This window comes from Dichomitus squalens, assembly GCF_000275845.1.
Source record: "Dichomitus squalens LYAD-421 SS1 unplaced genomic scaffold DICSQscaffold_16, whole genome shotgun sequence".
Classification (NCBI taxonomy): domain Eukaryota; kingdom Fungi; phylum Basidiomycota; class Agaricomycetes; order Polyporales; family Polyporaceae; genus Dichomitus; species Dichomitus squalens.
In genome coordinates this window covers 610,340-626,750 of record NW_006766898.1, presented here as the reverse complement: position 1 = coordinate 626,750, position 16,411 = coordinate 610,340, and the positions used below count along the sequence as shown (strand labels likewise).

Below are 16,411 nucleotides of genomic sequence, written 5' to 3'. Positions count from 1 at the left end.
GCAGTGTCCTTCCGCGTCCAGTGGCTGCCACAACAGCTTTGGTAGCAAGTGAGACCACGAAGAGTCCGGCAAATTAGCAGCAATTGTATGGCGCCTATTAGTCTCGTGACCAGACGTTCGGAGCTTTGAGCGGAAATGAAAAAAACCGGGACTTTCCGCGCTCCTGAACGTCTGGTGGATCCACCCCCGTGACTCCCCGCTCGGTGACCTGTGTGACTTTCCTGCCTCTCTCCCGACGTGTCCGAGCTGTCTTGTCGCGCGCGCCTGCCTGCTTATCTCGCGACGTCTTTGAGCTGCGCCGAGCCTACCGTCTGCTCGATGTCGATACTCCCGTAACCGGTACATCTCTCTGACTCTCGCGAGCAGTTGCTATACGTCCCCCATACTCAATTCGTCTGTTATCCTCTGTCTCTCATATGGGCAGACAGAGGAACTCTTCTAGTGCGTGCCTATGGACCCTCGCGGACCCGAGGCAGAACCCGATGAGCTCCACAACAGATGGGGAGCTCTTTTCAAAGATGAGGAGGAGGACGAAGACTACGCTCCGTCCGAGTGCAGCAGCGACCGGCTTTCCGACGCGTCTGACTGGAATCCGATCGAAGCTGCCCCCGAGACTCCCATCCCGCCGATATACCGCCACAACACCCGGGTCATGCGCGAGCGCCTTGTGTTCTCGGTTTCCCGCACGCGCACCAGCGTTGTCGACTGCGTTAAGTCGATTTTGGCTTTTATGGACTCCAGATATGAATCTCCCCATGTATCTCAGACCCTAAGGTCCAGTACGAGCGGAGTGCTCTTATGGGCAGCGAGGAGCTTCCCCGCATTCTCGAGCGCTGGTACAAGGTCCCTCGCGCATCCTCCTCACGACACCATCATGTACGGCCCCAGGGCGCTAGGAAGGCTCTCGAGAAGTTTGCCCTGGAGTGCGTGGAGGAGATTGTTGACCGAGAGCTCGAGCCATTGTGCACAGTACAGGAGGTATGCAAGCTTGTAACTAGGACAGCGTGCAGCCGCATTGCGCACCGAGGGCGCCCTCCGACTTTGTCGGATTACCTTAACGGGGCGTTGGTATGTCACACAGGTCACCGAGCGGGGAGTCACGGGGGTGGATCCACCAGACGTTCAGGAGCGCGGAAAGTCCCGATTTTTTTCATTTCCGCTCAAAGCTCCGAACGTCTGGTCACGAGACTAGGCGCCTATGGTGTACCCTGGAATTATATAAATGAACCTTGTGGCTCCACCAACACTAACATCGCACAGACAACCGCGAGTACCGGGCATCCTACGTTTCACCATCTCACATCATAGTCACTGTATCCCTTTCAGGACCAAATCCACCGATTGTCTACGGCTAGGCCGACGTTCCCATCCATGACATACGCTGCTCCAGCGGGCAAAAACATTACTAGCGTGAGTTCGAAGATCATTTCTTCGTCGCCGTGTGTATTCCTGACACAAGCGCCGTGCCTCAACAGAGTGTCGCCGAACCTCATCACGACGTCAGGGATATTCTAAGCGACTTCCTGAAACGGGGCATGGCCAATAAACACGCACGTCACTCAATTCTGCGACACAAGGATGATCATCTCTATGATGATATCATCAAGGAAGTGGCCGACCTCTTCGCCGCCGCCGGAGACGACAAGATATTCGTCGAGAGGTTCAGTCGTACCGGCTGCTCAGATCACATACGGGCACACAAGCACCGAACACCAGCACTACATTGCCCTCTACACCGTGTGCCTCCTCTACGCGGACGACCTGGGCATCCGACACCTCGACGCTTTAACCCAGTTCTCCCGTCGCTTCTCCACAGGAGAGAAACAGCTAAACCCCGTCTTGAATAAACTCACCGAGCTTATGAGGCAGGCATATGACCTCTGGCCACAAGTCGGAGCTGACGCCATCGTTTCCGGAACTCTCGAGGCGGTATCGGCCATGTACATCGAGTGCACGAGCGGGGATATGAAGATCACCCCGCAGGCGACATTGTGGCCGAATTATTTCCGGAACAGGTCGGGGATTTGCCCTCCGTACGCTCACTTCAACTTCGTGAAGAACTGGCGGTCGGCTCCGGATTCGTATCTGCAACTGCTACCGTGAGTCTCTTGCGAGTTCACATTGCTGTCTGTGTTGAGAAGATGTTCTAGGTACCTTGAGTTCTACATCGTTGCAGCTAAGTGAGTGAACTGTTGTAGGCATTTACAAGAATTATCACCTGACATGCAGCATCAAATCTATCCAACCAGCGATGTGTGAGTATAAGAATCCACTTTGCATTCGGGAAAAAGCCGTCTCACGCACCGCCACGATAGCCTGTCGTTCTACAAGGAACAACTAGCTGGAGAGACAAAGAACTACATCCATATCCGGGCTACGACAGATCAAATGACGCCTGTCGACATGCTGCGCCGGGTCGCGGACGAAGTCCTCGCTTGTGGTGAACGAGTCGAACTACTCATCGGGGACGATGCGCAGTTGATGAGAATATGGCGGTCGTTCGAACACTTGCGTATACGGAAGCTGATGTAACACTGCAGGCATAGTTGCTCATGCAATTGACAGGGTGTGTTGGGGTTTCACGTGAAGACGCAACGTTACCAGCTCGCGGGACTGACCTTCGGGTCGTGAGCTATTTGCTGGCATATGTATGCAGCGTGTATTCCGTCATTCGTCAATGAAGGCAACACATCTTCGAATGCTACCATCAAGCAGAGCTATCGCGTGAGGAGAAAACACAAGGATCATTCCTGTACCACCTCGTAGCCATCATCCAGCTTGCCAATCGCTACTCGGAGGCCTGCCCACACTGCATCCAGAAGGGCGGCACCGTTGCCCATGCCGAACACAAGGGTAGACGCATAGAAAAAGTTAGCATTCCCTGTCCCTTGCCGCAGCCAGAGGCTGTTGAAAAGGGGAAGCAGGAGTGACGCATGCAGGTGGATTAATCCCGTCACAATCGGGTGACGAAGGTCTGGAGTATAGCAATAGTTGAGTCACGATGAAGAGCTGAGACGAATCGCTCTTACATGGGTAAGTCTCTGGGAATAGGCTAAACATGGAGATGAAGAGCCCGGGGTCGGAGAGCGTGGGGTATGGCTTGAAAACCGCGAGGATGCCAACGAGAAGGAACACGGCATAAAGCATATCATGCCTGCTAGCGAATCAAGACATGAGGAGCTCGATTTTTTCAATATGGACATACTGGAACTTGATGCATATCGGGGCGATATATATGAGCAAATGGACCTACACTTTCACGTCAGAGTGCGGTCGGGAGATTAGAGTGTTGGGAACGTACCGTAAAGACCAAGAGGAAGAACGGACGGAAGTGGTCGAACATTTCCGTGAAGAAATACCACCACAAACCAGGATTGGGCGTGAGGTCTGGAAGGGTGATGCTATAGTGCCGACCATCAACAAATATAAGCGCTGGATTGTGAAAGCATGCCTTACAAAGCTCCCCATGTCTTCTCTATCCAAGACCAATTCCCGCACACTAATGTCGACGCGAAGGAAAGCAGCGCAGTATATCCAAGGAACTCGCCCAGCAATGGCAGCGCTCCCTTTGGATCTCCGGCAAATGGGTGGGGCACCGTGAGACTCGAGACAGGCCTCGAAATGCTCAAGAGAAGAATAGGAACGAGGAGCAGCAGAGACGGTAGAGATATATGGATGAGGATGGCAAAGACGAAGAGCGATGCCGATGCTCGGCCTAGGATGCAATGTCAAGTCTGACTGGTAAGCAAAGAACGGGGCCGGTCAACACTCACCCCGAGACGCAAACATCAGGGAGAGGAGGGTCAAGGAGTTTTCTATGGAGGAGGTCGAGAGCGCCAAACTGGGGAGGAGAATATACGGGTTGAATAGATAGCTGTGGGTGGCTGGATGAACGAACCGCGGCATGATTAGACACATGGACGTACAGTGCGATGACCTGCTTGTCCCTCTTAGTGTACTTTGCTCCTGTCCTAAGCCTCCATATTCGTGCGAGTGCCCAGGCAGCAAGGACGTCTGCAGCAGTCCACAAGACTGGCGACGTGTAGCGCGTCAACGGTAACGCTGTCGAGAAGAGCGATAGCAACAGAGGGGACTGCGTGCAGCGTAAGCGTTGAAAGCCGGAGCAGACTGTATTCACGTACATGTCTGAATGACCCTCCTGAATATGGGTCGACGCCATGATCGAACAGGTAGATACCCTCGCGTACTGCACGCGCGCATTAGCAACCCAAAGAACCTAACGCGATACCTTGCGCACACCGTGAGTAGGCTGTCAGTGGTGACGAGAGCTGCTGATCATATTTGAAGGTCTCAGGTACTGGGGCGAAGGCAAGCGCGACTCGGACGGCAACGAGAGCAAGCAGAGACGGGTCGTCCATGAACGGAGCCAGGAGCAAGTCGCGTATGATGCAGGCGCCCATCACCCTTCCTGACTTGGGACCTCGACCATGGCCATAGACTATCGTGGCGACCCACCCTCGCTCATCCCTGCAAACTACTTCAAGTACTACCTTCCGTATTTTACTCCTCAAGAGGTAGAGAGATTATCGGAGAAGCAGAGAGGCAAGTTATCGGTGACACAAGAGGAGAAGGCTAGGCAGCAGGCGTGTGGCTTTATCGAAACCGTCGGCTCAGATATCGGCTTGTGAGTCTCTGTCCACTCAAAGTTGTGCCTTTTGAAGCTGAGCTTACCAAGGCGGCAGTCCAAGGAAGACTATTGCTACTGCTCAGAACCTCTACCACCGTTTCCACCTATTCTTTCCCCGCAAAGACTTCGCGTACCACGTATGGGTCCCGCTCGAGCATTCGGAACCGCGTGTACTCATGACATGATTTAGGACGTGTGCTTAGCGGCGCTGTTCGTTTCATGCAAAATCCATGACACGTTGAAGAAAACTCGAGATGTGCTCGTAGCGTCATATGGAGCGCGCTTTCCGGAACGAGCCGCCAAGGCGAAGGCTATGGGTGGCGAGATTGACATTGACCCCAATGTGCGTGCACATTCCTATCTTGGGCCTCTGATAGCTCACAAGGGGATAGGTTATGGAGCAAGATAGGCAAAGATTGCTTGCCATTGAGCGACTTGTGGTTGAAACCATCTGCTTCAATTTTAACGCTCGCTTACCATTCCCCTACGTCATCAAAATCAGCCGTGCATTTGGAGGTCGGTGGTCAGACTACCTCCTCAATAAAGCCTCCTAACGCTTTCTCACAGCGACGAGGAAGTTAGCCAAATTGGCATATCGACTGGCCACTGATAGGTAGGCTTCCGCACTTGCTGCCACGATGTGTGTATTGACTATGCACAGCTTCCGAACGCTAGTCAATCTTCAGTACCCTCCACACGTCGTGGCTCTCGGCTGTCTGTACCTCGCTGCCTTGCTTTCGTCCTTCGAGCGTGGGACGTCACCGGAACGGCCAGGACACAATACCGCCCATCAAATAGCTGCCACGCTGAGTGCGTCAGGGGAGTGGGGGAGGCAGTTCCAGGCGCACATCGAAGACATCGAGGAGATCGCCCACGCCCTCATCGATCTTCTCATAGCTGCGGCACAAACCCCCACCGCGAACACGTCACCCCGCACCCCTTCCTCTCCCTCACCACATCTCTCGCACAGCGCGGGGCAGCAGGCGCTTCCTCGACCCCCGCCAGTACCGTACAAAGCCGACCAGCTCATTCGACTGAAAATTGTCATGCGGGAGACGGAACACACGCCGAGAAATCGCGAGAGCGCAACTAGGGGAGAAGAAGACATCATGAACTTCAACAAGTCGGATTCGACGCTGCTCGGAAGGAACGACAAGACAGTCAGATTCATGTTTGGTCCTCCAACAATGGTAGATGATGCATGACGGAAGCGATTTGTGATACATTGCCCTGATTGTATGGTAGACACATGGCGTGAAACTGCTATCGTGACGACTACTGGTTGTTTGCGTTCGTTAAGTTCCACATTCCTATTGTTGTGCCCGGTTCTTTTGCGCTTGCCGCTTGCCGTGCAGGAAACGCAACCCATACCAGCTGCTGACGACCAAGACGAACGTTCCAACAATGGCAGCTCCGATGTATCCGCTGTTGTCGTTAGCCTTGGCCCAGCCTCACCGTCAGCGGTGTCCCGTGGGTGCATCGCACATGTGCAAGGCCTACCTTCGCCCATCCTCTCCACCATCTTCCTGCGAGTCCCCCGCCATCCGGTGCGTTCGCAGCGCTTCGGCACGGGGTGCAGTTGTCGCCGATGAGGCCCATGGTCGTGATCAACGAGATGCTGCGGTGTTCCGTTCAACCCCGAGTCCGACGAGCTGCAAGCACGTCCCCTCACCTGAACGCGACCAAGATGCTCATAATCGTGAGAAGGATGCTCAGGTTCGACATCGTGTTGCGCTTCACGCGCATCGCCCGGCGCTGCGGCATATCCGCGCCGTCGACGCCGTCCGCTGCGACGCCGTCCGCTGCGACACCGACCGTGGCCGGCTTCTCGTCTCTGGCCTTGCTGTCTACGACGAGCGCGGTCTGCGCGGCTGGTTCGCGCGGTAGTACCTGCACGGCTGCATCGTCCGCGTCCGGCTTGTTTGACAGAGCCGTGTGTGGGAGGGTGGGGTCGCTAGGGGCGGAGCGCCGCTCGAAGAGCGCGAAGGATCGCTCCGGGAAACCCGCGTACGAATAGAGCATGATGACGGAATCGAGGGAGTCGATGAGCGTCATGCCGACTGTGAACAGCAGCTGCGCAGAGATTAGGATGTGGGTGCAGACGAGGTACGGCTCTGGGGCTCCGCCGCCCTCGGTCCTCGAACTTGGGGGCGAACACGCACCGGGAGGACGACGATGTCCGCAGGATTGATCTGCTGGCCGTCAGGGCCGCGCTTCGCGATGGCCGAGACGGCGAGGAGGGCGATGGAGGATGCGGTGTCGAACCCTGCGGGACGGCGTGCGTGAGCCGCGGTTCACCTGCCAGTGGCCCGCGATGGGGACGGCGGAACGTGGGGTACACACCGAAGCCGAATAGGACGCCGACGGGGTACATCTTCCACGGACGGTCGACGAACGTCACGACGGGGCCGAGGAGCTTCATCATGAGGGTGTTCTGGTGCGACCCGTCGTCCTCCGGTTCTTCATCGAGCACGGCGTCGCCGCCATGGCCTTCTGCGCCTTGGGCTGCGCGTTCTGCCCGGAGCCGTCTGATCTGCAGCGAGCCACACGGTCAGAACGGCGCGAGACCGAGACGAAGCCGACGACGATGACGTCGGCGAACGGGGGGAGCTACCTGATGACGTTTGCGCAGGATCCTATACAGGATTATGGAGTTCGCGAGCCCGACGACGAACAAGAACGACGCGCTGACGGCGGAGCCTGTCCCGGGGGAATTGGCCCCCGTGAATGGAGGGGGTTATGTCAGACGCAATGTGAGCTCGTAGCCTGCCGACGAAGGGTGCCGGCGGGGAGCGTTACCTACGATACCTCCCACCTCTCCCACGCGTTGCATTCGGTCGTAGACGTCTGTGCTGATCGCGATGGCTACGTTCTGTTGCGACGAGAAGGAAAGGGAGTAAGCTGATGGTGTGGCAAAACGGGCGCGATTTTCTGTATAGAACGGGATGAGATAACCACAGATGGGGGACGGCGGTCGTCCAGCGCGCCTCGGTCCGAGAATGGAAGGCGGAGGTCGGTAGCCCTGGCAAGCGCCCGCTCGTCGACGCAGCAGCGGATACGCGACCTCCCGGCTCCTGAACAAAGCGCAAGTCTCGAGAGGAGCCGATCCCAAGTCTGTCCAAGGCCCGCGGGCGCACGCACGAAGCCCGCACAGAGACCTCGAGAAGGACCGGGGCACTCACCACCGCGACCACAATCGTGCTGTGCCCGAGCGAGAAGAAGAGGCCGCAGGTGACGGGGAGCTGGCCCATGCCGATCAGGCTCCTCGTCGCGTTATCGATCGCGCTTCCGTGCGCGCGCAGGGCATCGCAGCCGTGTCAGCAGCCGTCTTGTGGGGAGCGACAGAACCTAAGTAGGCCGGTGAGCTTCCCCGCCTTCGCGCGCGCGCGCGCGGGGCGTGACGGACGGACGGATGGGGAAGACGTACGGGGAGATTGCGGGCGGCATACCTGATGTGGTCCGCATCGAGCGCTGTGGGGTGGTGGGACGGGGGGGGGGCTGTCAGCGTGGGGTCTGTCCTGCAGTCCGACGTGGGCGCGGAGGATGAGCTAAAAGTGAACTTAGTAGCCGGTGGGAGTCGGAAAGGTTAAGCAGCTGCGTTCGAGCCCGGTTCTCTCGCGGTAACTTCGTTTGTAGCCGGCGTATACGGATAAGGCAGGTAGGCGCGGCTGCACCGGAGAGCGTGCTCTGCCTCCAGCCCCCGCGCGACGAGGCGGAGCCTACTGCGACCATCCTATTCCTGATTTGGGCGAAGAGCATGCAGCACGTACCGTGTCTGAGACCGATTGTCTGTAGCGTTCGATAGGCGCGATAGAGCGGCATCGAAGACGTTCATAAATACTGGTTTCAGACGAGCTCGAATTGGAAGTGGCGATATGCGACCGCACTAACCCAGGCTAGGAGCGCGAGCGAGAGGACCGGGCGCGTCTCGGGCCTCCGGCCGAACAGGACAGCAGAGACGGCCCAGCAGACGGCGTTCGCGAGAAGCTCGGCGGTGAGCAGCAGGACGGAGCGGCCAAAGAGCGTGAGCCTGAGACGCGCGGGTTTACCTGAGCGCCGGGGCGTGGTCATCATATGCGCTGACAGTTGGTATAAGCTCAGCAGTGAAAGAAGGCAGAAGGAAGAGGAGGCGAGGAGATGCAGCTCTGGCTGGGACCGCACGTCGATGGTCTGCGGAGAGAGCTGGGAGACCCGGCGAGTGGGACCGTCCTCGAGCGATAACGTTGAGCGCTAGCGGAAGGGAGTGCGGCGTTCAGGAGAGGAGTCGAGACGATAAGGCGGATCGATGGACAGGCGGGTACTGTCGAGTGTGGTTTGCGATAGAAGACGTGTTCTATTAGTACGTACACGTCCCGTAAGTGACGCAGATCCCTGGACTGAAGCGAAGGACCAGAGCGGAAGGCTCAGAACTATGTAGCTAGAGAGAGCAAACAGGTCTCAGTGCTGCCATTTAGTTGGCGAGGTCAGAGCGAACGCATTTGACGTTTATTCCGGTCCCATTCTGGCATTCTGGGCTGATTGTGCACAGAATCAGAAACCTGGAGCGCAAGAGACCTCGCTTCGCCCCGCAATCATTTTCCACGTGATTAGGGGCGTATGTCATGGCTCGTCAAAGCAGAAGTGGAGGGAATGCTGATTTCGGAGTCGAAATCGATGATTCTGCCATGAATTGCTCGAAGTGCCCCCTTGGCGAGTGCATCCGAATGCCAGTCTGGCGTTGAGACGAAACTGGGAACATTGTTAGAATTGATCACTCTGACCTTCCCTGATGCATGAGCACCGCGGATCATCTTGCGGTGAACTCGTATGCTTCCGCTATATGCGCGGGCGAATGTTGTGGTAAGCGGAATATGGAAGCGTTGCTCGGTCAGAAGAAAGTCGGGGAAGCAAGAGATGGAACTGGTTAGGCTAAGCTCACACATCGGGGAGACATTTGACTCGGATGGTCAAACATCATTGCATGATATGTATCGGCCCGGGAAAGCGAGAGGAAACAAAAGAGCAGGCGGCGGCGTGAGCATGTATGTCAGGTGAAAGTTTTTCGGATGCAGAAAGATGGGATTGCACCAGCAGCACAACGAACTGCGTTTACGCAAGCCTTGGCTCGACGGGCTGAGAGATTGTGCGGATCGATCATGGCGGCAACAGTTACTCCTCGAATCAGCATCCGAGAGAGCGGAGACCCTGTCTTGAGCGCAGCCAATATCAATGGGGGGGCAGAAATCGGGAACCGGCAATTTTGGCTCTTTGAAGGAGCGGAATATGGCAGTGCCTGCTGATGTTGAACAAGTCCAAGGTTGAGGGTGCTTGACCATATGGGACCTAGCGCGCGGACCAGACTAGATTGGGATAGGAAGATCGGGAGGCCAGCCGGGCTGTAAATATTGGAAGTCGGACACGCGACGAGAGGAGTGCGGGGGGGAAGACGGCAGGAACACATACATACTTGGGGGCCAGTCGACGACGATGGGCACTGGCACACGACTTGGGACGCGAGAGTCGCGGGATACGCGTGTGTCACAGAGGATGTCACGCGGGGGTGACGGAAACCGAACCTGGTCCTGAGGCCGCGTCCGACTGAGGCCGCTTGTGTCCTCTTCCGAGTCCCCTTCCGTCTCTCCCGGCCTGCTTCCCTCCCCCGACACTCGCCATCTATCCCCGCCCTCTTATTTCACGACTTGTTACGCCCGGCTTCCCCCCTTTCGTCCGTCCTCGCTTGCTCCTCTGTCTCTCTGCCCCCGCTCTCGCCTTGCTTTCCACATCCCGGCTATCCAACACACTGCATTCGACCGGCAAGTACTCGCATTCACCCATCGCTACTCTCATCACCACTCGCCCGCGTATGAGGAATGCCTCCCACCACACATCTCAGAATCGACACCTCAATAACCGCCTCTGCCAACCCTTCCTCCAGCCGAACACACTCCTCCCGCGATGGCCTAAGCCCAGGGCTGCCCCGCACCCCCCTCTCCGCCCGCAGCAACGCTAGCTTCACCAGTCGCCTCCGCAGCCCCTCCTCCGCATCCTCCCCCACCTCTGCAGCATCCCGTGCTCCCTCGAGCGCATCACACCTTTCCGCCCGCTCCCCCCGCCGTCCTGGCCCATCTACTCCAACATCCGCGTCCGCCCCCGCGTCTTCGTCTACTTCTTCTGCCCGCCCAAGCGGCCCCTCCGCGTGGACGATGATGACCGACTCCGGCTCCGAAGACGAGGCCATCGGCGGCGGCAGCACGGACGACTACGTGCTCGCCATGCACGACTTTTCTCCCCAGCAGCCGAACGCGACCTGCCTCAGCTTCCGCGCGGGCCAGGTCATCCACGTCCTCAACCGCGACCAGAGCGGCTGGTGGGACGGCGAGCTTGACGGCAGGCGGGGCTGGTTCCCGAGCAACTATGTCACCGCCGAGGTCGGGCTGCTCACGGAGGAAGAGCTCCCGGGCGCGAAGGTGTGTGTCCTTACCGGTTTCTTCTTTCCGTTCTCGATGCGTGCGATCGCTCGTCGTGACGTCGTGCTTGTTGTTGAATTTGCTGGATCTGTCATTGCCGCCGTCGCTGAAGCCGTGTTGAGAATGCGGGTCGACCGTGCAGCTGTCACGGCGTCTGCGGTCGACGACGATGAGCTGCAGTAGGCAACTGCCTACCCTTGGTGAACGGTGTTTTTCTTCCCGGAAACGCCGCCTTCTCCTATGTCTCCCCTCATCGACTTCTCGCCGGGCAGATCTTGCGTTGTCTACCGTGTGTTTGAATGCCCGGCGCCAAACTCCGCACATGTCTGGGCATATGCCGATTGCGTATGAAAAGTTTGATTCTCTATCCAGCGGATCAGAACCTTTCCGCGTTAGTTGGCCGCGCTCACTGGGCGGGAACACGAGCTTCTGGGGAATATTTCGTGTTGCTACGCCCCTCATCAGCAGAGGATCGGTGGCGAAGCCAGATCCTGTCGTGGAGCGGGAGACCCGAAATGTCCGGATTTTGAGGCCCGTTTTGTCTTCGAGCGTCCGCACTTCGGGTCCAAGCCCATTTTCCCTACTGTGCATGCCCACATCGCTGCTGAGTAGCTAACAGACCGTCGGCTTTCTGGAGCTCAGCTATCTGGGTTTTGATCTTGCCTCAGGTAAAGTGGGGTTGGGATGTCCGGACAAGATTTCCGGCATCTTTGCAGTTTTGAGTCAAGTCTTCCGGTTTCGGACCATCCAATCCGCTGAGAATGCCGGGAGAGTGGAACTGGATGGTCCACCTGTTGTGGGGGGTCATATCATCATTCGTTTGCTCCGACTTCGATTGCGGCGTTGTCTGCATGATGCTTTATGAGGTCATCGAAGACGGAGGCACAACAAGCATCCCGATGCAATCACAAGTCCAGTGTTCATCGGGATCGCATGTCAGCCCTGTGAATCATGAGCATGTTCTGCACGGTCGTCTGTGGGCTTCTTACACGGACTTCTGCCACGGCGGCGGCGTCGGGTTGTTACCATCTAACTTTACGTGCAATGCTATTGGAAGCATGGCCATCCTAAACGCCCGCGGACAAAAATACTGACCATGAGGTTTCCCGCCCTGTAGAACTCTCGACCCGGCCACAAACACAACATGTCCGTGTCGTCGACGACGTCCTGGGCGAGCAACGTCTCACAGAAAGGCAAAGCCACCTTCCCCCGCAACAACCACCGGCCAACAGCAGCGGACTCGTTTGGCCCCACCATCGACATGTACTGCCCCCCGCTCATGCTGCCCCTCCTCCGCGCACTCTCTCTGCTTCAAAACGCCGTGCGCATGAATCGCGTACACCACTTCCAGCCCGCAACCGCGTGCATCATATCGTGCGTCCGCGCCCTCCTGTCCGAGATCGGCTGCCTCTCGCGGGACGCGCCCGTGCTGAAGCAGCACGGCGTGCTCGCGCAGGAGCGCAAACGCATCCTCTCCGACCTCGCGTCGCTCGTCTCGCAGGCGAAGCGCGCGTCCGACGAAGGGACGGCCGGCATCTCCGAGGAGACGCGCGACATGGAGGTGCAGGGAATGGTGCGCCTTGCGGGGCAGCTGTTCGCGCACGTGCGCGGCTTCCTTGCCGTCGCCGTGCAGTGCGGCGTGAACCTGCCCTCGGCGGCCGCAGCGCGTCCCGTGCGCAGTGCCGACGCGGAGTCTTCGCAGGGGCAGGGGCGCTGGGGAGCGGGCGAGATGGGCGAGGACCACTTCGCGACGCCCGGCCGGACTAGCAACGGCATCGCGACGAGGGCGAGGCGGATGACAGACGCCGCGAATACGCCGTCGAGGCCGAAGAGCTTGGGCGACCTCAAGATCCCGAAACGGGCTGCGATGGGAGCCGACTACCCACCTGTGCCCGCCGGAACCCTGAGGATCCCGCAACGGAAGCTGTCCGAGCAGCAGCTCGCGTCGCCCGCGCGGAGGGTGTTCAGCGAGAGCACGCCGCGGCAGCACCACCGGCCGATGCAGGACTCGGTGAGCAGCAACTACTCGTCGTCGTCATCGTCGTCGTCGTTCTCGAGCGACTCGGTCGGCACGCCCGCGACGCCCGTCTTCCCCTCGGGGCCCGCGACGGCCGCGGAGCTCACGGACGCGCTGCGGTACACGCACGACAGCTTCCTGTCCACGATCGCGGCGTTCATCGGGCACGCGCACTCGCACTCGCGCCGCTCGCACGCGGCGAGCACGGGCCACATGTACGACCTCGTGCGCGAGGTCGTCGACGTCGTCTGCCGGCTGCTCACGCTCGTCGACGCCGTCCTGCGCCACCCGGACATGCCGCCCGCGCGCGCGGAGGGCGTGCGCGCGGCGAAGGAGGGCCTGTACGCCGTCGCGAGCACGCTCGCGGACTCGGTGCGCGTGCTCACCGCGCCGCCTGCGGACGGCGTGTCGGAGGAGGCGGAGAAGGAGGGCCTGCTGCGGTGCGCGACGGACGCGCTCAGGGCGGGCTCGGACTGCGTGAACGCGGTGAAGCGCTGCGTGCAGCGCGCGGCGTCGGCGGGCGAGCGCCCGTTCGTGTTCGTGCTGCCTGCGCCCGGGGACCCGGAGGGCGGGGTGTACACCCCAAGGAAGTTCGGGCACGGGCATGCGCACAGCGCGTCGACGGCGAGTGCGAGGAGCGGGACGAAGAGCGGAGGAGGCAGCGGCGGGCCGAGGATACGCAGGGAGAGCAGTTTGCAGGCGGTGCGCGGGCTGTATGTGGAGGGCGAGGGCGATGGGGAGGAGGAGGACCTGACGATCCAGGCGCAGGGCGTGGACGGGGAGGAGCATACGCTGAGGGTGAAGGGCGAGGCCATTCCTGTCATCGAGGAGCCTCCGTCGCTTCCGCCCTCGCCCTCACTTGGTGCAGATGGGGATGGAGGCGTCGAGAGCGAGCTGCCTACGCCGGTGACGCCGAGCGTCGTCTCCCCCATTCTTGCAGAGAAGCCCCTGCCGGAGCCGCGCCCGTCGCTCGACAGGGCGACGCTTCGTTCGGATGCGATGTCGCTAAACTCGTACGCACCCACGGAGGACGATAGGACGACGTGGGAGGGCAGCCAACGCCACGGCGCCGCTCCGAGCACGACGTCGTTCGAGCAGCAGCTCCTCAGCGGGGAGCTCCCGGCCGTTTCTGGGGCCCACCCGTTTGGCGCGGCGGTGCTGCCGTGGACGTTCCCTCACGACCATGCCCCCGAAGACGTCGCGTACAACTCGGACGGGCAGCTCGTGGGCGCGACGCTCGAGGCGCTGGTGGAACGCATGACGCCCCACGACGCGCTCGTCGAGCCGCCGTTCGCGGCGGTGTTCTTCATGACCTTCCGCCTGTTCACGACCCCGGCGGAGCTCCTCGACGCGGTCATCGCGCGCTACAACATCCTCCCGCCGCCAGGGCTCGCGGACGCCGACCTGCGCCTGTGGCAGCAGCGCAAGGGCCTCCCCGTGCGCCTGCGCGTGAGCAACTTCATCAAGACGTGGGTGGAGACGTACTGGCGGCACGCGACGGACGCGGTCGTCGTCCCGACGCTGGTCTCGTTCATCAAGGACGCGCTATCCGCGATGTTCCCCGGGCCGTCCCAGCGCATCCTCGAGCTCGTCCACCAGCGCGTGTCGGCGGGGAGCGCGGACACGCTGAGCCCGCGCGCGGACCGCGACAGGGCGCGCGACGCGGGCATGCCGCTCAACCCGCCCATGCTGCCCGGGCCGATCTCGGAGGTCCCGCGGCCGATCATGACGAAGACGGTGCTGTCTGCGCTGCGCTCGCGGCACTTTGCCGCGGTCGCGATCACGGACTTTGACCCGCTCGAGCTCGCGCGGCAGATGACGGTCATGGAGTGCTTCCTGTACTGCGCGATCCAGCCGGAGGAGGTGCTGGAGACGGGCGCGAGCGCGAAGAAGGAGGGCGCGGCGCCGAACGCGGGCGTGAAGGCGGTGACGTCGCTCAGCACGGCGATCACGGGCTGGGTGGCGGAGAGCATCCTGAACGAGCCGGACACGAAGAAGCGGACGGCGCTCGTGAAGTTCTTCATCAAGCTCGGCGACCGGTGCGTCTCGCTGAGGAACTACTCGACGCCGCGGTCCATCCTTGCCGCGCTCGACTCGTCGACGATCGCGAGGCTGCACCAGACTTGGATGGTGAGTTCTGAAGATGGATTCGCGTCGGGCGCACGCTGACTGGTGATGTCATTCAGGGTCTGTCTCAGAAGAGCAAGCTGCAGCTGGAGGCGCTCCGGAAGCTTGCTGACCACGCGCGGAATTACCATGAATACCGCTCGCGCTTGCGGAACACCGCGCCACCTGCGGTGCCTTTCCTTGGTGAGTTTGGTCCCGCGCCGCTTGTGGTCGACTTTCATGCTGAGACGCGCGGTCACCCAGGCCTCTACTTGACAGATATAACGTTCTGCCGCGAAGGGAATCCTTCGCACAGGACGTCACCGAAGGCGCCTGAGAAGAAGCTCCTCAACTTCAACAAATACCACAAGCTCGCGCGTATCGTACAAGGTACGGTAATCTTGCAGATAGTGGTCTGTCGCTCGTCGCTAACGCTGTCGCCCGTAGATATGCAACGTTTCCAGGTTCCCTATAACCTGAAGGAGATTCCTGAGGTCCAAGTGTACCTGCGCGACGCCTTTGAAAAGTCCCAGCGACAAGGAGACCTGCAGGATCTCTATCGACGCAGTCTTCTCGTCGAGCCGAAACAGTCTGCCGAGGCACCTCCGAGCAGCGATGTGCCGCGACAACTCTTCGCGTGGGCGAGTCGGTCACAATCGTCCGTGGCTCCCTCTGCAGCGGCTTCATAATGTCTAGTTTTGTTCCAACTTACTCCGTCGCATTTGTCTGTCTTCATGTTATAATGTCGTTTGGCTTTGCACTCCCCGTTATCGTTTTGTAGACCTGCATCGCTTCATTGTCTTGTACTTGTGTTGTTGCATACATACCTCGTCCGCTCTCTCATCCCTTCTGTGCTTATGGACAATACAACATCGTCTTCATTGGTGTCATTGGGGCGTCCGACTCGCAGACGGATCCACTAGTAGTTCTACGTCTATCCCTCAGCATCTAGTTATCCCTCATCTCTCCTCACCTTCGTTGTTTCACATACTCCGTTACCCTCCTCTCCATCCTAGTGACCACTCATCGTGTCATCTCGTTTGCTTCCTAAGTTTGTACTCGACTGGCAACGCTGCGCTTGCAGGCGGCGTGGGCGGACTGTCGGCAGAAAACTAATGTACTGTCCAATGTCCTAGTTCACATATTGTTATTCTCCTCATCTTCCTTTGGAATATATGCTGGTATAGAGCATCT

At 59.3% G+C, this 16,411-nt stretch overlaps 5 protein-coding genes across 5 annotated transcripts; 3 read left to right on the top strand and 2 right to left on the bottom strand.

Moving 5' to 3' along the window:
• The first annotated feature begins 1,338 nt into the window (after window positions 1-1,338).
• DICSQDRAFT_87230 (terpenoid synthase) lies at window positions 1,339-2,570 on the top strand. The gene is made up of 5 exons (XM_007366259.1): window positions 1,339-1,410; window positions 1,476-2,099; window positions 2,151-2,180; window positions 2,250-2,255; window positions 2,316-2,570. The coding sequence occupies exons 2-5, from the start codon at window positions 1,579-1,581 to the stop codon at window positions 2,530-2,532; spliced, it is 774 nt and encodes a 257-aa protein (XP_007366321.1). The 5' UTR covers window positions 1,339-1,410; window positions 1,476-1,578; the 3' UTR covers window positions 2,533-2,570.
• Window positions 2,571-2,744: 174 nt separating this feature from the next.
• DICSQDRAFT_181053 (PIG-U-domain-containing protein) lies at window positions 2,745-4,379 on the bottom strand (the record flags this gene model as incomplete). Its single annotated transcript, XM_007366258.1, has 9 exons — window positions 2,745-2,974; window positions 3,030-3,154; window positions 3,206-3,249; window positions 3,302-3,401; window positions 3,457-3,715; window positions 3,774-3,874; window positions 3,927-4,093; window positions 4,143-4,207; window positions 4,259-4,379. The coding sequence occupies 9 exons, from the start codon at window positions 4,377-4,379 to the stop codon at window positions 2,745-2,747; spliced, it is 1,212 nt and encodes a 403-aa protein (XP_007366320.1).
• A 69-nt stretch (window positions 4,380-4,448) lies between these two features.
• DICSQDRAFT_181052 (cyclin-like protein) lies at window positions 4,449-5,853 on the top strand (the record flags this gene model as incomplete). Its single annotated transcript, XM_007366257.1, has 6 exons — window positions 4,449-4,645; window positions 4,704-4,785; window positions 4,839-4,991; window positions 5,041-5,164; window positions 5,216-5,261; window positions 5,310-5,853. The coding sequence occupies 6 exons, from the start codon at window positions 4,449-4,451 to the stop codon at window positions 5,851-5,853; spliced, it is 1,146 nt and encodes a 381-aa protein (XP_007366319.1).
• Window positions 5,854-5,888: 35 nt separating this feature from the next.
• DICSQDRAFT_106802 (NicO-domain-containing protein) lies at window positions 5,889-8,719 on the bottom strand (the record flags this gene model as incomplete). The annotated part of the gene is made up of 11 exons (XM_007366256.1): window positions 5,889-6,087; window positions 6,149-6,266; window positions 6,321-6,721; window positions 6,811-6,914; window positions 6,992-7,181; window positions 7,263-7,348; window positions 7,448-7,520; window positions 7,831-7,933; window positions 8,098-8,119; window positions 8,419-8,437; window positions 8,540-8,719. 11 exons carry the CDS (start codon window positions 8,717-8,719, stop codon window positions 5,959-5,961), a joined length of 1,425 nt encoding a protein of 474 aa, XP_007366318.1. The 3' UTR covers window positions 5,889-5,958.
• A 1,937-nt stretch (window positions 8,720-10,656) lies between these two features.
• DICSQDRAFT_87218 (ras GEF) lies at window positions 10,657-16,228 on the top strand. Its single transcript, XM_007366255.1, has 5 exons — window positions 10,657-11,094; window positions 12,212-15,241; window positions 15,298-15,421; window positions 15,482-15,607; window positions 15,665-16,228. Exons 1-5 carry the CDS (start codon window positions 10,831-10,833, stop codon window positions 15,904-15,906), a joined length of 3,786 nt encoding a protein of 1,261 aa, XP_007366317.1. The 5' UTR covers window positions 10,657-10,830; the 3' UTR covers window positions 15,907-16,228.
• The last annotated feature ends 183 nt before the right edge of the window (window positions 16,229-16,411 follow it).

What these genes read in the sequence shown, in the direction of transcription:
- DICSQDRAFT_87230 (XM_007366259.1), top strand. Translation starts at nt 1,579, where the DNA reads ATGATCATCTCTATGATGATATCATCAAGGAAGTGGCCGACCTCTTCG. An exon ending in TCGTATCTGCAACTGCTACC is followed by an intron (nt 2,100 to 2,150) that starts GTGAGTCTCTTG and finishes AAGATGTTCTAG; the next exon opens with GTACCTTGAGTTCTACATCG.
- DICSQDRAFT_87218 (XM_007366255.1), top strand. Translation starts at nt 10,831, where the DNA reads ATGATGACCGACTCCGGCTCCGAAGACGAGGCCATCGGCGGCGGCAGC. An exon ending in ACCTGCGGTGCCTTTCCTTG is followed by an intron (nt 15,422 to 15,481) that starts GTGAGTTTGGTC and finishes GCGGTCACCCAG; the next exon opens with GCCTCTACTTGACAGATATA. An exon ending in GCTCGCGCGTATCGTACAAG is followed by an intron (nt 15,608 to 15,664) that starts GTACGGTAATCT and finishes TGTCGCCCGTAG; the next exon opens with ATATGCAACGTTTCCAGGTT.